Source organism: Malaclemys terrapin, chromosome 1 (genome assembly GCF_027887155.1).
Source record: "Malaclemys terrapin pileata isolate rMalTer1 chromosome 1, rMalTer1.hap1, whole genome shotgun sequence".
In the NCBI taxonomy this organism is placed as follows: Eukaryota; Metazoa; Chordata; order Testudines; family Emydidae; genus Malaclemys; species Malaclemys terrapin.
The window spans coordinates 239,315,691-239,337,054 of NC_071505.1; the positions used below are offsets into that span (position 1 = coordinate 239,315,691).

The window sequence follows — 21,364 nt, forward strand, 5'->3', positions numbered from 1 at the left end:
GAACGATCCCTTTCGGCTGCCCCTCTCCCGCCTCCACCGCGTGGCTGCAAACCAGCGGTTACAGTTCTGTAAAGGAACGGCAAAGCAGTCCCAACACTAACATTCCCCTACCTCATTCAAAGCAGGTCATCATGAGCGACATCACCCTCATGAGGATCTCTGACAGCGAGAAAGAGCGAATGCTCCGGGAAAGCCTCCAAAGACCAGGGCCGTATGCCGCCATGCTGTGCAGAGCAATGATTCCAGAGTACTTGCTTGTCTCGTGGCGTGGCAACGTGTCCTACTACGGAGGACCCAATAAGGCCGCTCTCCCCAAGAACCTAATGCAGCGGATTTCCAATTACCTCCAGGAGAGCTTCCTCGAGATGTCACAGGAGGATTTCTGCTCCATCCCCGGACATATAGACCGCATTTTACTGTAGCTGCTGTAGCAGTGACTAACCAGTAGAGCGGCTTGGGCAGGACAATCATGCAAAACCGGACATTGCTAGATTTTTTTTCAATAGTTGCACTGCCCATGACTGAACCGTTAAGCTAATCAAACTAATCATGAGAAACCCATTTTTTAAATTATTAATATTCCTGTTCTGTTACAAATAAATGTTTAGATTTTTACAACACTTACTGGCTGATCCTTCCCCAGATTCTGTGTCCGGGGTAACGGCTGGGGAGGGTTGGTAGGGGATCTCTGTAAGGGTGATGAAGAGATCCTGGCTGTCGGGGAAATCAGCGTTGTGAGCGCTGTCGACTGCCTCGTCCTCCTCATCTCCTTCCTCATCTTCCCCGTCCGCTAACATGTCCGAGGATCCAACCGTGGACACTATCCCATCCTCAGAGTCCACGGTCACTGGTGGGGTAGTGGTGGCGGCCGCACCGAGGATGGAATGCAGTGCCTCGTAGAAACGGGATGTCTGGGGATGGGATCCGGAGCGTCCGTTTGCCTCTTTGGTCTTCTGGTAGCCTTGTCTCAGCTCCTTGATTTTCACGCGGCACTGCGTTACATCCCGGCTGTATCCTCTCTCTGCCATGTCTTTAGAGATCTTCTCGTAGATCTTTGCATTCCGTCTTTTGGATCGCAGCTCGGAAAGCACGGACTCATCGCCCCACACAGCGATGAGATCCAAGACTTCCCGATCAGTCCATGCTGGGGCCCTCTTTCTATTCTGAGATTGCACGGCCATCACTGCTGGAGAGCTCTGCATCGTTGCCAGTGCTGCTGAGCTCGCCACGATGTCCAGACAGGAAATGAGATTCAAACTGGCCAGACAGGAAAAGGAATTCAAATTCAAATTTTCCCGGGGCTTTTCCTGTGTGGCAGTTCAGAGCATCCGAGCTCGTACTGCTGTCCAGAGCGTCAACAGAGTGGTGCACTGTGGGATAGCTCCCGGAGCTATTAGCGTCGATTTCCATCCACACCTAGCCTAATTCGACATGGCCATGTCGAATTTAGCGCTACTCCCCTCGTCGGGGAGGAGTACAGAAGTCGAATTAAAGAGACCTCTATGTCGAACTAAATACCTTCGCGGTGTGGACGGGTGCAGGGTTAATTCGATGTAACGGCGCTAACTTCAACATAAACGCCTAGTGTAGACCAGGCCTAAGAGGCTAATTAAGATGAGATATAGTCACCTACTACAGGACAGGCCCAACAAAGAAAATAACAGAACACCACTAGCCGTCACCTTCAGCCCCCAACTAAAACCTCTCCAGCGCATCATCAAAGATCTACAACCTATCCTGAAAGATGATCCTTCACTCTCACAGATCTTGGGAGACAGACCAGTCCTCGCTTACAGACAGCCCCCCCAACCTGAAGCAAATACTCACCAGCAACCACACAACAAAAACACTAACCCAGGAACCTATCCTTGCAACAAAGCCTTATGCCAGCTCTGTCCACATATCTATTCAAGTGACACCATCATAGGACATAATCACATCAGCCACGCCATCAGGGGCTCGTTCACTTGCACATCTACCAATGTGATATATGCCATCATGTGCCAGCAATGCCCCTCTGCCATGTACATTGGCCAAACTGGACAGTCTGTATGCAAAAGAATAAATGGACACTAATCTGACATCAGGAATCATAACATTCAAAAACTAGTAGGAAAACACTTCAACCTCTCTGATCACTCAGTAACAGACTTAAAGGTGGCAATTTTGCAACAGAAAAGCTTCAAAAACAGACTCCAACAAGAAACTGCTGAACTTGAATTAATATGCAAACTAGATACCATTAATTTAGGCTTGAATAGAGACTGGGAATGGCAGAGTCATTACACAGATTGAATCTATTTCCCCATGTTAGGTATCCTCACACCTCTTGTCAACTGTCTGAAATGGACCATCTTGATTATCACTACAAAAGTTTTTTTTCTCCTGCTGATTATAGCTCATCTTAATTAATTAGCCTCTTAGAGTTTTTACCTCCTTTAAAGATATCTTTGTTACATCAAGAATTAATACCTGAAGGACAAAAGTTCCTTAATTGTACGTGGAAAATGAAAAAAATGTACTGTATTGTCTATAATCTTACTTGGATATTTATCCTAAATAATCATCATTCATCATGTCAGAATCTGAATTCCCAATTAATTATTTTGGTAAGCTAGTGTTCTGCCCATTTTATTAGAGAACATATTGTACCCAGTAGAGTTGAATACACCCTGGTTTAGGGCACTGTTTATTGCAGAAATTTTCAAACTTATTAATAGTGTAGACTCATGGAGACTCTCTTATCGACCACCTGTGCTTCCACTTGTAATTGTGTATCTCTGTGGCCACTACAGTAATTCATTATAATTGCATGGTAGGAATATGGAAACATAGAAATTGCCCTACTGAATCAGGCCAGTCCAAGCACTCAACAATAACTAGTACTATATACTTCAGAGAAAGATATAAAACCCTCATAAGAGACAATTACATAATTCCCTGCTAGTAGGGAAACTTCTTCCTAATTCTAAACTGTAAGTAGTTGGTTTATATCCTGGAGCATGAGCATTTATAGCAATTATACATTTTTAGCCTATTCACTATAACTCGGTTGGGCTTCATCTTGCAAAGTGCTGAGCACTCCAACCACAGTTCATCAGTGTACTTTAACACATGCTTAACTCTAAGTCCATTGACTTCAAAGAGTCTACAGATTACATTAAGTTAAACGTGTTGAAGTGTTTCATTGAATCAAGGTCACAGTGACCAGCACCTTGCAGGTTTGAGTCCATTATCCACATAAATGTTCTTGTAATATGAGAAAAGGTAAATAGGACTGCTTGATTTACCTTCACAATTGTTTTGCATATTTTAAAAAATCTCTTTTTATTAGTCTGTCCTCTAAAGTGAATAATCCTGATCTATCTTTTCAATATCTCTTCATATGGAAGTCGTTTCCCGCCCCCTCCAGTGCTTCTAATGATTTTCATTGCTAGTGCTCTCTATTTTTGCTGTATCAATTTTGAGATGGGATGACTAGGACTGTACACAGTGTTCAAGTTCAGGACATACCATCTTTCTTGTATAATGACCAATTTTTTATGTTTCATCAGTATAAAATAGCTATTTTTATCAATAGTGTTGATCCTGTTTTTACACATCTTAACTTTTTTTGTGCTTTGGGGGGAGGGGAGGAGTGAGGGAGGGAAGACCAGTTTGCCATTTAGAAGATGTTAGGTTGACCACAGTGATATCTGGGTCTTTTGCTGAACAGTTACAGTTAATGTAGAACTCAATGTGCAGGAGTCGTTTTAGAGCTTTCTTGCCAGTGTGTATTACCTTGAACTTGTCTTCACTGAATTTCATCTTTCTTTGTGCTGTATAGTCATCAAGTTTTGTCAGGTCCCACAATTGTCCCTTTCAGTAGTTTCTCCTCTTGACTAATCTAAATTTTGTGACATCTGCAAATTTTGTTGTATTGTTTGAAAATTGTTCACCTACTTTTTCAGTCTATCGATAAATATGCTTGTACAGGTTGTGCTTTGTTGTGAAGAGCCTTAAAACCTTTAGAAGCAGCCAAAAAAGAGGATTATCACAGAACCTGTCATCTATCTGTTGAGCACCAGCAAGGGCTGGGAACTAGTGGTCTAGTTTTAAAGCACAGGTCGAAGAGTCAGATAGTCTGGGCTCGGTCATTGAGTTTTGTTCCCTTAGGCGGGTCACTTAAGATCTCTGAACCTCTGTTTCCATATCTGTAAAACTTAGTTGATAAATTTGCAGATGTGTGTTGGATAAAAAAGTAGTTTGAGATCTTTTTGTTGAAGTTGCTATACAAGTATCCTTTTTTTGTTTGTTTGGGCCTCCCTGATTAAAACTGATTTTGTTCTGTGAAATGAAGACTTTCTGCTTTATTCTTTTATGTCAATTTTTTTAAATTGGTATTTGACAAGAACCTCTGACACTGAGTGTTTTTTTAAATAATTAGAGCTGCATGAAATATTGTATTTACAAGTTTTTGTATGAATTCTTCAAGTTTCTGTTCACATGGGGTTTCACCCTTTGAGTTTTGTGTTCAAGTGAACCCTAGAACTGAGACAAACTCAGAATCATCTGAAGAGGTACACCAATTTTTTCGTTATTTTATGTTAAAAACTGTAAATATACCCAGGCTGAGTTTTCGTGTGTGTGTGTGTAGCTTTATACTTGAGAGAGTTAGATTCAGGTAATAAATCAGCTCTTTAGATACTCTTCCTAATGGGAGTAAGACTGCACCATGAGCACAGCTGCTTAATTATGACAGTGAGTGTTGTGGCGAGAGTGATTTTGCCATCCAGCATTTCCCCAAGGCATGAAGTTTCACCCAGCTGCTGTGGGTCATGAAGGAGTAACTGAGTGGGCACTGGACATGTACATATTATGATGAGTAGGTCTTTAACAACACATGGTGGAGTACTAGCGAGCATGATTGGTTCAATTTTTCTGGAGTGGGGTGCTCAGCTTGTTTGAGAAATGCTGCCCTAATCAGCATAGTCCTAATTGCTCTCAAATGTCAGGTTTTATTTTCCAAGCATAACTATAAATAACTGCAGTAACACGCTAACTGAATGGATATGTATATTTTTGTAACACATAGCCTCCATATCAGTTAAGTACATTATCTATGGTGTTAGTTCTGAAATTAAGACCCAGATGTCTTGAAATTTATCCAGTTTACTAAACAGACAATGTTTTTTGCTAGTTGAATCCTTCATTTTTTACTACTAGTTTCTTTTATGTTTCCCAAGAAGATGAACTTCAAACAGTAATGTAAACCATTTTTCAGTCAATTCTTACCAAATGAGGATGCATCCCTAGTTTTATAATTGTGAAAGGAAAAAATCAAGCTTACTTTTTTCTCAGCAGGTCTTCAAAGATCACCCCTACTGCCCATTTTTACTACCCTCTTTAGCCTGGTCACCTTCAGTCTTTCTCTCAAAACCAGAGAGTTGAAAGTTTTCACAGCTTGTCTCAATAATTCCATTGGTGAAATTTGCAAAGTGGCAATTTGGAGCAACTTTTCAGTATTACCATCTCAGTCTGATAATGAGATTAGTCTTTCTTTAGTCAGGCAGTCCTCATTCTCTCTAACTGTGTTTCATTCATTTCTTTTTCAAGTGCTGGTTAATATCCAGAGAGACACACATTATTATCTCAAAGAGTATGGCTTTGTGGAGGAAATATATTTGAATAACCTTCATTCCCAGAAAGTAACCTGTCTTTCCTTTACAACACTGATTCTAACGTCCTGTCTACACTGCTATTATAACTGAGTCAGGACCCCGTTAAAACTCTGCTAAAAATTATATGATCGTTAGAATCTAACTATGTTCAATAACTGGGCTGAAACCTTGAACTCAGGTCTTTAACCTAGTTGAGGAATGTCTATGAACATAGGGAATATTTAATGCAAACTCCAGTTGGAGTAACATATGTAAGAAAAACAAATAACCACCCATCTGTTGCACTAATAAAGCTAAAAACAAAGCTGAACCCATATTGCAAAGTAAAACATCCTTAATACTCACATGGTGAGAAACGGCTAAGTTCCATGTATAAATTGACAGCTGTGTTTGCAATTATATTTTTAGTTAAATAAGCATTTCCAAACATGTGCTGAAGTCTTTTAGAAAGTGACATCATTGACCCCAGCCATAAGGGGATCAGGGGCCAGATTCTTTACTTTGATCCAGCCCCTTTGCGATGCTTTGGCAGTATAAAGAGGCCAGAAAGCAGTTGTCCCAGCCAGTGATCCCTCTAATTTTTCCCACACATGTGCGGAATGAATTTTGTTATGTGCACCAGTATGGAGGTGATGTGTGACACTGTGACAGCTCTGGGACTGGGGCTGCGGGATAGGCCAGTCCTGGCTGGTCGGGCTCCCTGAGCATGGCCGCACAGCTTACAGGGAACTTAGGTCCCAGCCAAAGATTTTCCTGGTGTGAGGGAGTCTCATTAACATTGCTGTAGGACTCTTTTGCGCTTGACTGGATTGTTTAAAAATATATAATATACATAGCAGATCTTCAAAGGACACTGATGCTTTGGATGGATGTTTAATTCTCTTGAAACTTTGCTGGCTGGGTTCTCCCCCATGTGCAACCCCCCCAACCTATTTCTTTTGTTTATAGCCTGTTATATAGCATCTCTCATTATACTATGTGAATACCTCACATACATTAATAGAATTGCCTTCTTCGAGTGATGATCCCTATTGTATTCCACTGAGGGTAATGCGCATCTTTCTCAAAGCCGGAGCTTTTGAAAGTAGTAGTGTCCATCAGTCCACACATGGGCCCTTGCACTACCTCATGGTTTCACCAGAGGTGATAAAGGGCAGGGTGGATCGATCACGTCTCCAGTTCCTTCTGACCGCATGCATGGTCTGAGTCGGAGCTCCTGCTTTCTTCTCGTCCTTGGTGACATATTTTGCTGAAAATCATTTTATTTCTCTCTTAGCTCAGTATTTTTAAGTCTTATACTGTTTATGAAAGAATTTGTTGGATTTCTTGATTCTGAAAGTTCTACAGGTTCTCTGGACTTGGGATATTGCTCCTATTGTTCCCCTTCTGCTAAGCACTTTCTTGTTTTATTTTAAACACTTTCTTGGTTTTTTTGTTTTTGTTTTTTAATTGCGAACGGATGCCGCTTCAGCGTTTTTCTTCTCTCCCTCCCTCCAGAACCCTGGTCTGGGTACTGGAGTATGCAGAAGAGGCCAGAATTCAAGGTCTCTTCTTCCTGTCCTTGCTTGTTGTCCCTCAGTGACGAGCCCCAGCGTTGTCTCTTCTATTTGGGGGAAGCCTACCCCACTTCCAGGTGCACATTCTGCCTCTCCTTCCCTGCCCGTCTGTGGGAAGGCAGAGTCCTCCATTTTAAAAAGCACTTCCTGGAGGTCATGAGGGCCACAGTTGGCTTCTGGCTGGAGGATCCCCCTGTACATCAACCAGAATAATCTAAGAGTGCACCCCTTGCTGCGAAGACACAGTCCAACTCTGCTGGTACCAGTGCTATGGATCCCACATTGGGGCCTAGCCACAAGCCACGGAAGCATGCATGTAAGTATGGTAATACAGCTTGCTCCAAGCCTAAGAGAGGACTACTGACCAAGAAGGGGCACATCATTCCAGGGCTCACAAAAGCGATAAGAAATTGCAGTGTTTGCCAGATGCATTGGTCCACAATTCAGACCCACAAGGCTTGGAACCAACACCCTCAGTATTTGGGGTACTGTGGGTACCGATGCAAGTGACTTTACTGGCTGCAGCACCACCTGCAATTCCAGTCACCTGGACTCCAAGTATACTCAGCACTAATGCAGAACTGCTCGAGCGGTTTGTATTGCAACTGGGACAGTCTCCACAGGCAGAGGTACCACACCCTACAATGAAGTCTCAGTCCCCGGCATCGGATTTGCTGCCATTGGGACGTGTCCATATGGTACCATCCTCTCCGTCCACACTGCCAGCGTTGCCGGACTCTGATTTCTTCTCAGAAACAGAGGGAAACAGTCATTCTATTTGCCTCTCAGGAGGAAAAGCTATCATAAAGTCCAGCCGACACCGTGACAATACCCTCACTTCCCACAAATGAGGACATTAGTATCTGGCTCCTTGGCACCACAAGTGCAACAGCAAGATCAGCCAGGGTTGGCAATATTGGAACTCATGGGCCCAATATTCACCATCAGTACCATCCCGTTTAGTACAGGGGGAATCCCCAGTGCTGATATTCTGCCTCTCACCAAGAAGACACTCAACTGGGATTGGATGATGCCTCGATCAGCCTATTCCCGTTGGTACCAGCAGAGCTGGAAGGATCCTGATTATTGTCCCTGGACAAGCCCATGGCGTCAACACCCTGCTCGCTAACAGGCATAGGAAGAATGATCACTGGTAAGTAACTTCCCATCTTCCCCAACCATCATAGTCATAATGGACACATCACTTAAAGGCTAGGGTGCCCACATGGCAAAACACATGACCCAAGGCACTGGTCGACCAGAGAAGTCAGAATGCATATCAACATCCTGAAGCTATGAGCAGTTTGCAGGGCACGCCATGCTTTCCTAACTACTATCCGCTCTCAACATGTCCTCACTATGGTATCTTACACTAACAAGCAGGGAGGTACGCGATCCCCTGCGATGTGTGTGGAGGCCATATGCCTCTGGAAGCGGTGCATGTCAAATTACATACTCCTTTTGGTGACCTATCTCCCGGGAACCAGGATGTGATTGCCGATACCCTCAGCAGACATTTCACTACCGACCATGAGTGGGAGTTGCACGATTCAGTAGTCATGAACATTTTCAGTCGATGAGGAACCCCGATCAGGGACCTCTTTGCATTTCACCAATGCCAAGTGCATCCAGTATTGCTCGAGGGGTGGATTAGGCGCCAATTTGCAGGGGGACACCCTAACTGTCGACTAAGACCAGTTTAACTGTGCCCTCCCACCACTGCCACGCCTACCATGTGCTCTGAACAGACTCAGATGGGAGCGGGCAATGGTAATCGTGATAGCATCATTCTGACCATGCCAGTTCTGGTTCACACTTCTTCTCCGTATATTGAAATTCCCGCCGATACCACTACCAGTGTTCCCTCAGCTGCTCTCACAATGCAAGGGCAGACTCAAGAAACCAGATCCAAGGGTTCGCCACCTGATAGCTTGGTTTTTGAATTGACGCATCTGCTAATGCAGCAATGCTCATTGGTGGTTTATGACATTGTCTCCAATATCAGCAAGGTTTCCACACCAAGATCTTAGGCCATGTGGGCCCGTTTCACCACTTGGGAATGCCACAGAGACTGCCCCGGAAGCGGTGGATACTCCTGTATTCCTAGACTACCTTCTTTCATTAAAGGCTTTGGGGCTCGCCCTCAACTCTTATCAAGGTGCGCATAGCAGCCATTAGTGCCTTTCACCCGCCTGTTGAAGGGCACTCTATCTTCACCTACCCATTGACCTAGAGGGCCTTAAATGCAAGTATCCGCCCGTTCAAGCTGTCATCCCTCAATGGGACCTCAACCTAGTCCTCCCATCATTAATGAATCCTCCCTTTGAGCCACTAGTCTCCTGCTCCTTATTTCTTCTCTTTAAGAAAGTAGCCTTTTTAGTGTGTATTACCTCTGCTAGGAGAGTTGGTGAGCTGGGAGTCATGATGGCAAATCCACCTTTCCCCACATTCCATAAAGACAAGGTCTCACTTCAGTTACATCCCAAATTCCTATCAAAAGGTGGTTTTAGGTTTCCACCTCAATCAATCCATACATCTGCCTGCCTTCTTTCCTACACCATGCTCCTCTAACAAGGAACAGTGCCTTCACTCTTTGGATGTACGCAGAATGCTGGCCTTCTACCTTTGGAGGACACAGCCAATGCGTAAGTCTTCAAGCCTCTTTGTGCCCACAGCAGAAAGAATTAAGGGACAGGCCATTTCCACACAGAGGTTCTCAAAATAGGTCTCAGGGTGCATTATGCTTTGCTATGAACTAGCAGGACAATCCCCACTGGATGGGGAATGAGCCCATTGCACTCCACAACGTGTCCCTCATGGATATATGTAAAGCAGACACGTGGAGCTCGGTGCACACCACCTCTTCTCATTATGTCTTGCTGCATGATTCGACAAAGGACGCTTCGTTTGGTACAGTGGTCCTTCATTCCATGGTTCAGTCATCCTCCTCACACCTGCCACATATATAGATACTGCTTGTCAATCACCCTCAGTGGAATACATCACTTGAAGAAGAAGGGGAGGTTACTTACCAGTAACTGAAAGTTCTTCGAGATCTGTGGTCTCTATCTGTACCAAACCCACCCTCCTTCCCCTCTGCTGTGGATCTGATAAGTCTGTGGTAGAGAAGGAATTGGAGATGTGGTCAGTCCACCCTCCTTTATCACCTCAGGTGAAACCACAAGGTGCAGTGAAAGGGCACAAGGTGGACCAACGAACACTACTACTTTCAAAAGCTCTGGCTCCGGACGTATGGCACATTCACATTACCCTCAGTGGAATACAGATAGCATACATGACATACATGTCAAAGAATATTCCAGTTACTGGTAAGTTACCGCCCTCTCTTAGCCCCCTTGTGAGGTACAAATGGGAATATCGAGGCAAACACTAAAAACCTGGCTCTACTGAAGTCATTGGCAAAAATCTTGTTGTTTTCAGTGGGGACAAGATTTCACCCAGAGAAACTGACTTGCTTAAATACAGTGTGTTGCAGAGATTAAGAGTTTATCTACACTAGAAATTCTACAACAACACATTTGCAGCATTGCAGCTGCGCCGCTGTATCACTTCAATGTAGAAACTACCTATGCTGATGGGAACAGTTCTCCTATCAGCATAGGTAATCCACCTCCCCAAGAGTGCTTTCTACACTGGGACTTAGCTTGTCTTAACTACGTTGCTCAGGGATGTGGATTTTTTGGGTCACTCTAATTTTCTACTGTAGATCAGCCCTAAGAGAATCCAGATTTCCTTATTCCCAGTTTAGTGACATAGACTATGGATGTTATTGTGGTTAACTTTAGTTCCTCATCCCAGTCTATCAAACGTTTGTAATAATTAAACTTATGAACGTAGAAGTGCCACTTGGGTCCTCTTTGACCCTTTCTGAAAAGTGCAGCTCCTCTTTCCTCTTCTAAAACTAATTTTCCACTTTTTTGTGCCCCGCAATAGAGCAGTTTTATGTCTTTTTGCGCTGTATTCCTTTTTTCCTCCCTCTTCTTTTTCAGCTATATAAATCCAGTTCAACAAGATTTTTAAGCACATGCTTAACTTCAAGTGCATGAGTAGTTCCATTGACTTCAGTAGGACTACTCATATACTCAAAGTTAGTTACAAGCTTAAACACCTTATTGAATCATGTCCTATGTGGGCAAGTCATTATAGTGGTTTTAAGCTTGCCTTCCCTGCATCTCTATAAAGTCATATAGTGCAGTGGTCGCATTCTGAAAATAACTTGACATTTTGGCCAATTCTACATTAGGACAGCTACCTTTTTTTAACATCTAACACCAGATCTTGGACCATGTTTCCCATCCTCTTTCACTGTTCTGATAGCACAAAAAGGTCAAAACTGCCCTAACAAGGCTGCTGGGAACTCCCTGATTTAGAGGAATCCCTTGGTAATGTTTTAGAGTTGTCAGTGTTGTCTTTACATTTGCTCTTCCCCCAGACATAAGGTGCATTGTTGGGTGTGGCCAGGTGGCAAGAGGGAACCTTTGTAGCTAAAGAGAATGTAGATCAGTTCTTAGGCTGCTCTAAATTATGCAGTGAGCCAGTTCAGCTCTCTGGTCATCCCCACGATCAGAGGAATATAAAACTTAGCTGCCCTCTTCCAGGCTTCCCAGTCCACGTACACACTGTGTCCTGTGTTCAGCACTGCTCGTCTAAATCCAGGAATCTGCTCCCTAGCATTAAATATGGTAGACCACTGTTTCTTCCAGTGCTGAAAATAGTTTTCGTACTTACGTAAAAAGGAGGAGCATAAGGTAACCCTTATCACAAAAAAACAAGGTTCACACAGCTGCCTCTCCTATATCAGTGAGAGCACAAGGTGCTGTTCTTGACACCTGATGTCAAATATGGCAGATCTCAGTAAAGAGAATCTTTGTCTTAACATTTTTTGTCTATAGAAAGACTTGTAATCTTTCAAGTAGGTGAGAAATTCAATTTTAACCTTCCTTTAGGTGTGAGCTAACCTCTATCAAAACCCCAAACCTGGTAATTGCTGCTCTTTTGCACAACCATACCGTCAATTAACCTCACCAATAGCGTATTAGTAACTTTCTTTATGTTCTACATATCCACTGGAGTAGTGAGAATTGGCTGTCCCAGTTCACAATTGCTGAAAATAAAATAAACCCATCTAAACCGGAGAGAGATTGTATTGACAGCACCAACAACTGGAATGGGATCAACTACAATCTCCCTATGGCTACATCATGTTATTGATCTGTGAAGTGTTTGTCCATTTTATATGAACTGAGGGCAGAGATGTCAGTTTATCAGGAACTTGGTTCAAAAGCTCAAAACTGTACTATGTCTGTCATTATCAGAGGGGTAAAATTATTTTAAAAATTCAGTTTTCAAAGGATCTTAATACCACCTATTCCTTATTCTTCCTCCAGCAGGCTGCAGCTATTGTGAATTGTAAAGACCCCACTTATTGTCTGTAACTAATTATTTAAAGTTTCAAAACCCTTTCTTAAATTCATCAAAAAGAATTATTTATATAGATTCGCGTTCAAACTCACCATCTCATCTCTAGCTGCTGCATGCTTCCTACTCTGTGTCCTGTGCTCTGCCAGTTGAGAAATGAGGATGTAGACGAACCTCTGAACTCTTTCAGTATTTCAGAAAAAATTTCATGCCATGACTTCCATGTTAGCTACAAATTTTTGTCCTGTCCATTGTTTTCAAGTGACGGTCAGGTTACTTTGTCTTTTTTTAGTTGGAAGAATGGATCAGCAGTATCCAATACCCAGACAACCGTAACTCAGTTCTGTAATGGCATCATGCTATAATCATACAGTCATCATTAGGACATCTTAGTGTTTGTGGTCTCTAATTATTTGATTTTTAAAGATACATTTGTCTTTTCATACTTCCCCTTCATTTTGTCACAACAGTTCTGAGTTTGCATAGCTTGTACTGTAGGTAGGTACAACACAAGTTGGATCTGGAAATGAAGACCACCATAAACATGAAACCTCCAAAATACTATTTTTGCAATCACTTTTCAAAATTAGCCTCAATTCAAATATTATAATTTCCTGAGTGGAAAATGCCAAAATAATTGCTTTTATTACCTTACAGCCATATAAGAGCTCTTAAAATAGTTTGTAACATGTTACAATTGTAATAGTGTACTGGTAAAAACAAGGTACTAAAGGCAAATGATACAAAGAAAATGTGCTCAGCGTTTAGAATTGAGAAGTATTTTAAAAACTGTTTGTACCAGATTGTAACACATTTGAGATGTCCACACATTTGACTTCATGTTTTCAAAAACAGCTACTGTACTATCCCTGAAAGATCAAAAAGCAATAATTTGATGCTGTTTAATATAGAAATCTCCTGTGTTACTTTTCAGTCAAAGATCACCAAGGAGTTGTTGAGAGGATGAAATAAGGCAGACTCTTGTTATTTATTTGAATGTTACTGTACTTTTTATCTCTTGAAACGTATGCTTTGCAGGCTTTTTATTATTATTAATTTTTAAAGAAAGCGCCTTATTTTTTTAGGGCTAAATAGTTCCTAGACCTTACTCAGCATGATGTGAGTAAAGGGGAGTAAGGCTTCTCCTGCTCAACTGAGTAACAGCTATTCAGATTACAGCTCCAGTCATAGGTGGACAGAAGGAGCTACTCACCCAGTCTTGTCAAACCTCATGAATCAGTGGGCAGAGAGTGATGAGGGGGTGAGACGAGCCTTGGCTGTGTGTTCCCCCTACTTGCTGACTCTCTCCTCTGCCACCTCCTGCCATGCCACTCCAGGGTACAAAAGGGAAGAAGGGCTTCTAAGATGGCATAGCTATATTCTATCCCTTACCCGGGTCATTGAACAAAGGCTCAAAAAGCAGTACAGTAAAGTCTTTAAAATGTTACAGACTAGAAGAACATCACTATTTTCACTGCTGAACTACAAATTCATTATGTAATTAAATAGACCCAAAATGTCACGTCTTCCTCTTTGGGGGGGTGGGGGGGGTGGAGAGAAGTCCACACTCTTCTTTTTAAACCTAAGTATTTTGAATGTGTGTAAGGAACATGTTAGAATGAAGGTCATTATAGAATGATGTAATGTAGAAAGTGTGATAATGAGGATGGAAAGGAAAAATCTTATTTGGACTGTACTACTAGTTTTCTTATTAAGAACAGGATCTTAAAGAATGTAGGAACAATTTTATAATTGTGTGTATAGAGACTAAATGTGTTATATATGTTAAGTTTAAAAACTTTTATAGCTATTCTTGTAGCCTAATAACATTATATAATATTCCAGAAGAAGAAAGTTGAACACATGCTATGACTAGAATTTATTCCCAGGATATCCTAATTTAGTGAGAAAATAAAATAATAATATTAGTTTTAAGAAAGGTCAGTTTGATTATTGTATTGTTTGGCAAGCCAAAAAGGGATGATTTTTTAAAAATTCTTCTGTATATGCCTGTTTTTTCCCAAAGGAGTGTACGTTTACACACTTTCATGTTGAAATAATGGAGGGGGGTACAAGTATAGTGTGTTAATTAACTTTTTCCACTGTTTTGTGGCAGAGGGACTCCATGAAAGATGACAGAAGAAGTTATTGTTATAGCAAAGTGGGATTACACTGCACAACAGGACCAAGAACTTGACATCAAGAAGAATGAGCGTCTTTGGCTGCTGGATGATTCCAAAACATGGTGGAGGGTAAGAAACGCGGCCAACAAAACGGGATATGTGCCATCAAATTACGTGGAGCGAAAGAACAGCTTGAAGAAAGGCTCCCTGGTTAAAAATCTAAAAGACACATTGGGTAAGTCCGATGGTACTTTTGCTGGGGTCTGATAGAACCGGTGACTTTTAAATTAGGGTGTTAAAAATGAATTTGTCTTAGAAAAAATAATGCTCTGGGGGATTTTGTTGTTCTCATATTAAGGGATAGTGTTGAATGTTTCAGAAAAAAATATTTGATTGCTGTAATCAGTAAAGATTTCTCTCATATCGATGTGAAGATTAAAAAAAGCAAGAAACATTTTTTCTTTTAATTCAGATGCCACATGTTCATAGTGATAGTGCTTGATTTTTTTCATTAACTTAAAAGCATTTTCTACTCTTCTATTCTCAAAGAAAGTACAAGTGGAAGCATGGAATTGAATATCAGAATATTTCAGCCATTATCGTGTAGTAATTTTTGTTGTCAGAAGGGGGTCACGATGCAATGAAGTTTGAAAACCCCTGTTCTAGATCATACATTAAAATATTGAGTAATGTCAAGCCCTAGTACCAGTTCCTGCAGAATCCCACTAGGAAGGCCCCCAGGATTCCCCATTGACGACTACTTTTTGAGATGCATCAGTTAGCCAGTTCTTAACCCATTTAAAGTGTGCTCTATTGATATTGTGTAGTGCTAACTTTTTAGTCAGAATGTTATGCAGTACTAAATGAAACACCTTACAGAAGTCCCAGTACAGTAGAACTTCAGAGTTACGAACACCTCGGGAATGGAGGTTGCTCGTAACTCTGAACAAAACATTATGGTGGTTCTTTCAAAAGTTTACAACTGAACATTGACTTAATACAGCTTTGAAACTTTACTATGAAGAAGAAAAATGCTGCTTTCCCTTTATTTTTTTTAGTAGTTTACGTTTAACACTGTACTGTATTTGCCTTTTTGTTGTTGCTCTGCTACTGCCTGACTGTATCCTTCTGGTTCCAAATGAGGTGTGTGGTTGACTGGTCAGTTCATAACTCTGGTGTTCGTAACTGTGAGGTTCTACAGTATATTACATCTGTACAGCTATCTTTGTCAATCAAACTTATAATCTCATCAAAGAATGAAATCATGTTTGTTTGATAAAAACCTATTGTCTATAAAATCATGTTGATTAATATTAATTACATTTCTATCCTGTAATTCTTCATTATTAATTTCTCAGCTTTTCCATTGTTGATGGAATTCCCCTGATGTCTTTAGCTTCCCTTATCAATTTTCTGCACTTCATAATGTCTGATTTATAGTAACATATTTTTCATATGTTATACGTTACTGTTTTATTTCTAATTGCACCCTGCACTTCACCACTGAACCAGGATGGTCTTTTAGCCAACGTTGTCCCCTTTCTGAATTGTGGAAGCATAGCTTTTTAGCCATCTAATAACTGCTCTTAAAGAACTCCCAATTTTCATTCACATTTTTCTGCCTAAATTTTTCCTCCCAATTAATTTTGCTCATAATTTTCTTTGGTTTTGGGAAATTGGCCCTTTTAAAGCACCAACTATATAGATTACTGGTTGGCTCTCTTCTGTTTGCCCATATTGAATGTAATTAGGTCATGATCACTGGTCACTAGGCAACCACCAACTTTCCAGTGATTGATTAATCTTTATCCATTATAATGAATTTGAAAATAGAATTGCCTCATGTTGGGGGCAATATCTTTTGTGTTATAAAATTATCTATCATTTTCAGAAACTTTAATGATGTTTTACCACTAGCTGCATGAGATCTCCAGCACGTCGCCTAAACTGAAGTGCCCCAGAAGAACACAATTTTTCATGTTTCAGTTTGTTGCTATAAATCTACCACACAGATTAAATGCCTCTTTCTCAGATGAACTATGAATAAGATCAAATGTTCCTCCAAGGATCACTGAAGGAAATGATGCTTTTATTAATTTTTGGCATAGATTTTAAGGCCACAATGAAGCATTATGATTATATAGTTTGGACTTCCTTTATAGTATGGACCAAACACCCCTCACTCATTAACAACTGGAAATGAAGTAAACTATAAATCCAATCAATCCAGTAAAGGATATACTGAAGTCAGGGGTATTCTGGATTTTGTCCTTACCAGATTCTATGGAGAGTTTGCTTACTGTGCATGATTTTTATGTAGGTGGGTATATATGTGTATGTTGTCTTTGTCTGAGTGTGTATGTTGTCAAAGGGTCAACTTCCAGATACATCAGTAACCACACCTGTATTCCTGATCCACCAAGGTATGTAAGGTATTACCATCGTATTTTGTTAGCAGTTGTGGTAAGAGCAGTAAAATGAGCATCTTTTATCACTAAAATTGACTGGACTGAAGGCTAGTCAAATGTTATTTAGTAGCTCATTCTGCAGCCAGGCCCCCCCACCAAGAATACTTTGTCTCTGGCTCTTGCATTTCATCCTGATTTTTGTAGCTGCATTATCCAAAAGAAGTATGGTTGTCTTGGTGGGTCATTGGTAGAGTTGCAGTCATAGATGTATCTGGGTGTTAACCCCATTGATGGCTTTGAAAATCAGGATCAAGACCTTGCATTGTCAACACAAGTAGATAGGGAACCAATTTAGGAATTGGAGAGCAGGGATGATGTGCTCATGTTGACTCTTTCTGCTGAAGAGACATCTACATTCTACAAAAGCTGGAACCTCTACATTGCTTCCACCTTCCGCTCTAAACACACACAGTTAAAATAATCCAGTCTGGTGGTGATGAAAGTGGATCATTGTCATCAGATTCTAATTCAAAGAGAAGGGGTGAAGTCTTCTAGCAATTTAAAGATGGAAGAAGGCATTTCTTGTCACTACTACTACTACAACCCAGCGTTAGGGATGAGTCCAGGGTGTGTACCACTTTGAATAGGGGTAGATTTCTTCAATGATAGGATTTAACTGTCCTCACCAGTCATTGAAACTTTTCTCCCTCATGATCAACATCACATCAGTCTTGCCTAGATTTATTTCCAGCTAGCTATTCTTTTTCCAAGTGTTTTTCTCTTGCAGACCTTAGCCATCTTGATAGCATTGGCTGGATCTACAGAAAATATTAATACAGCAGGATATCATTGATATAATGTTGAGAGACAGCCCACAATGTCTTGTTACCTCTCCATGTGATCTCATATACTGAAGCAGAGAGGAGATGGGATAGATCCCTGTTTGACTCCTCAGAGGAAGGATTTTTGGGAAGAACAACAGCTGGATGTTGCCACTCTATGAGCTCTATTAGAGAGGAGTGATTGGTGCTATTGTAGAGTTACTCCAACTATGTAAAGCAGATCATCAAGATTTTGTGGTAAACTGCTGTTTATTTAGTATGGGTACTGAGTCCCATATCCAAAATAAAAGAACTTGAAAGGGAACTCAATGTATACTGTCGCGGAGTGTGGGGGAGTCAGGGCCCTGCACCCCTCTTCCTGAGATTCACTGTGACTCTCAACCAGCCAGTAAAGCAGAAGGTTTATTTAAGGACAGGAACACAGTCTCAAGCAGAGCGTGTAGGTACGACCAGACCCCCTCAATTAGGTCCCTCTGGGAGGTTCAGGGAGCTTAGACCCCAGCTTGGGGTTCCCTGCGTTGCACCACCCAGCCCAAACTGAAACCAAACCCAAAACTCCTCCTGCAGCTCCTCTCTTCCCCCTCCCCCCAGCTCCTCCTCTCCTTTGTTCAGTCTCCCGGGCAGAAGGTGTTAATTCTCCCCACCCCCGTTCCTGGCTCAGGTTACAGCTCAGGTAACTTCCTTCAAGGGAAGTCCCACATCCCCACTGCAACCCCCCTGCAACATTCCCAGGTCAAATCTGCCCTGCTCCCTGCTCCGTCACATCTCTCCCCCCTTCGAGACTGAACTGAGCGGGGTCACTCTGACCAGTGACCTGGGGAAGTTCAGGGCTCCCTCTCCGGGACAACGCGTCCGCTATCAGGTTGTCACGTCCCTTCACATGGACCACGTCCATGTCATAATCCTGCAGGAGCAGGCTCCATCTCAGGAGCTTGGCGTTGGCTCCTTTCATCTGGTGCAGCCAGGTCAGGGGAGAGTGGTCGGTGTGCACGGTGAAGTGTCGCCCAAAGAGATATGGCTCTAGTTTCTTGAGGGCCCACACCATGGCCAGGCATTCCTTCTCGATGGCCGCGTAGTTCTGCTCCAGGGGTAGCAACTTCTTGCTCAGGTACACGATGGGGTGTCTCTCCCCCTTTTCATCCTCCTGCATTAACACCGCCCCCAGTCCCGTGTCTGAGGCGTCGGTGAACACCATAAAGGGCTTGTCAAAGTCTGGGTTTGCCAGAACTGGGCCACTGACCAGAGCCTCCTTCAGCGCCCGGAGAGCCTCCTGGCACTCCTCGGTCCAGACCACCTTGTCTGGCTTCCCCTTCTTGCACAGCTCAGTGATGGGGGCGGCTATGGCGCTAAAGTGGGGCACGAACCTTCGATAGTACCCTGCCATCCCAATAAAGGCTTGGACCTGCTTTTTGGTTTGAGGAGCGGGCCAGTCTCTGATCACCTCCACTTTGGCTGGTTCCGGCTTTAGGCAGCCACTTCCCACCCGGTGGCCTAGGTAGGATACCTCAGCCATCTCCACCTTGCACTTCTCCGGTTTTACGGTCAGCCCAGCCTCCTGGAGTCGGTCCAGCACTTGTCTAAACTGGGACATGTGGTCCTCCCAGGTCTGGCTAAAGACACAGATGTCATCGATATACGCCATGGCAAAACTCTCCATACCCCTCAGTAGCTGATCCACCAGGCGCTGGAAGGTGGCCGGCGCTCTCTTGAGGCCGAAGGGCAGGGTCAGGAACTCATAGAGCCCCAGAGGGGTGATAAAGGCCGATTTCAGCCTGGCATCTGCATCCAGCGGCACTTGCCAATAGCCCTTTGTAAGATCCATGGTGGTAAGGTACCGAGCACCTCCCAGCTTGTCTAGGAGCTCGTCAGGCCTGGGCATGGGGTAGGCATCGGCTACAGTGATGCCATTGAGCTTCCGATAGTCCACACAGAACCGGATCGACCCGTCCTTTTTGGGGACCAGCACCACCGGCGAGGCCCAAGGGCTGGAAGACGGCTGGATCACCCCCAAAGCCAGCATGTCATTGACCTCTCTTTCCAGGTCCTGAGCAGTTTTCCCTGTGACTCGGAAGGGGGAGCATTTTATAGGCGGGTGCGATCCTGTCTGCACCCGGTGGACAGTCAGATTAGTGCGTCCAGGCTGGTTGGAAAACAGCTGTTGGTACAGATGCAGCACCCCTCCAATCTCAGCTTGCTGGGCAGGGGTTAGCCGATCAGAGAGGGGAATTGCTTCCAGGGGGAAGCCAGCTCTTGTCCCAGGGAATAGATCTACTAAAGGGTCATCTCCCTGCCCCTCCCAATGTCCACACACGGCCAACACCACATTCCCCCTGTCATAATATGGCTTCATCATATTCACATGGTACACCCGGTGGTGGTGTGCCCGGTTCGACAGCTCCACCACATAGTTTACCTCGTTTAGTTGCTTGACAACCTTGAAGGGCCCTTCCCAGGCGGCCTGGAGTTTGTTTTTCCTCACGGGGATGAGGACCATCACCTGATCCCCAGTGGCGAAGGCGCGGGCCCGTGCTGTGCGGTCATACCAGACCACCTGCTTCCTCTGGGCTCTGGCCAGATTCTCCCTGGCCAGGCCCATGAGCTCGGCAAGTCGTTCCCGGAAGGTCAGGACATACTCCACCACCGACTCTCCATCAGGAGTGGCCTTCCCCTCCCATTCGTCTCTCATCAGGTCCAGGGGCTCCCTTACCCGCCTTCCATATAACAGTTCGAAAGGCGAAAACCCGGTAGACTCCTGGGGTACCTCCCTGTACGCAAACAGCAGGTGAGGTAAGTACTTGTTCCAGTCCTGCGGGTGCTGATTCATAAATGTTTTCAGCATCATTTTTAGCGTCCCATTGAACCTCTCCACCAGCCCGTTGGATTGGGGGTGATATGCTGAGGCCCAGTTGTGCCGGACCCCACATCTCTCCCACAAGCACCGGAGTAGGGCCGACATGAAGTTGGACCCTTGGTCCGTCAAGACTTCCTTGGGGAACCCCACTCGGTTGAAAATGGTCAGCAGCGCATCTGCCACAGTGTCTGCTTCGATGGACGATAAGGGCACTGCCTCGGGGTAGCGGGTGGCGAAATCTACCACCACCAGGATGTATTTCTTCCCAGACCGGGTCGTCTTGCTGAGAGGTCCCACTATGTCCATGGCCACCTTCTGGAAAGGCTCTTCTATGATGGGCAAAGGTCTCAACACTGCTTTCCCCTTGTCCCGGGCCTTTCCCACCCTCTGGCAGGGGTCACAGGATCGGCAGTACTGCCGGACGTTGGTGAAGACCCCGGGCCAGTAAAAGTTCTGTAGCAGCCTCTGCCTGGTGCGCCGGATCC

At 43.5% G+C, this 21,364-nt stretch overlaps 1 protein-coding gene across 4 annotated transcripts in view; it reads left to right on the forward strand.

Moving 5' to 3' along the window:
- Positions 1-21,364, forward strand: part of NCK2 (NCK adaptor protein 2) — a 166,992-nt gene that overhangs the window by 92,327 nt on the left and 53,301 nt on the right. For all 4 annotated transcript variants that reach the window (XM_054010484.1, XM_054010495.1, XM_054010476.1 and 1 more), the window contains one exon: positions 14,772-15,013. In XM_054010484.1, coding sequence (XP_053866459.1) covers positions 14,788-15,013 — 226 coding nt within the window. In that variant the 5' untranslated portion in view covers positions 14,772-14,787. The remainder of the gene's footprint in view (positions 1-14,771; positions 15,014-21,364) is intronic.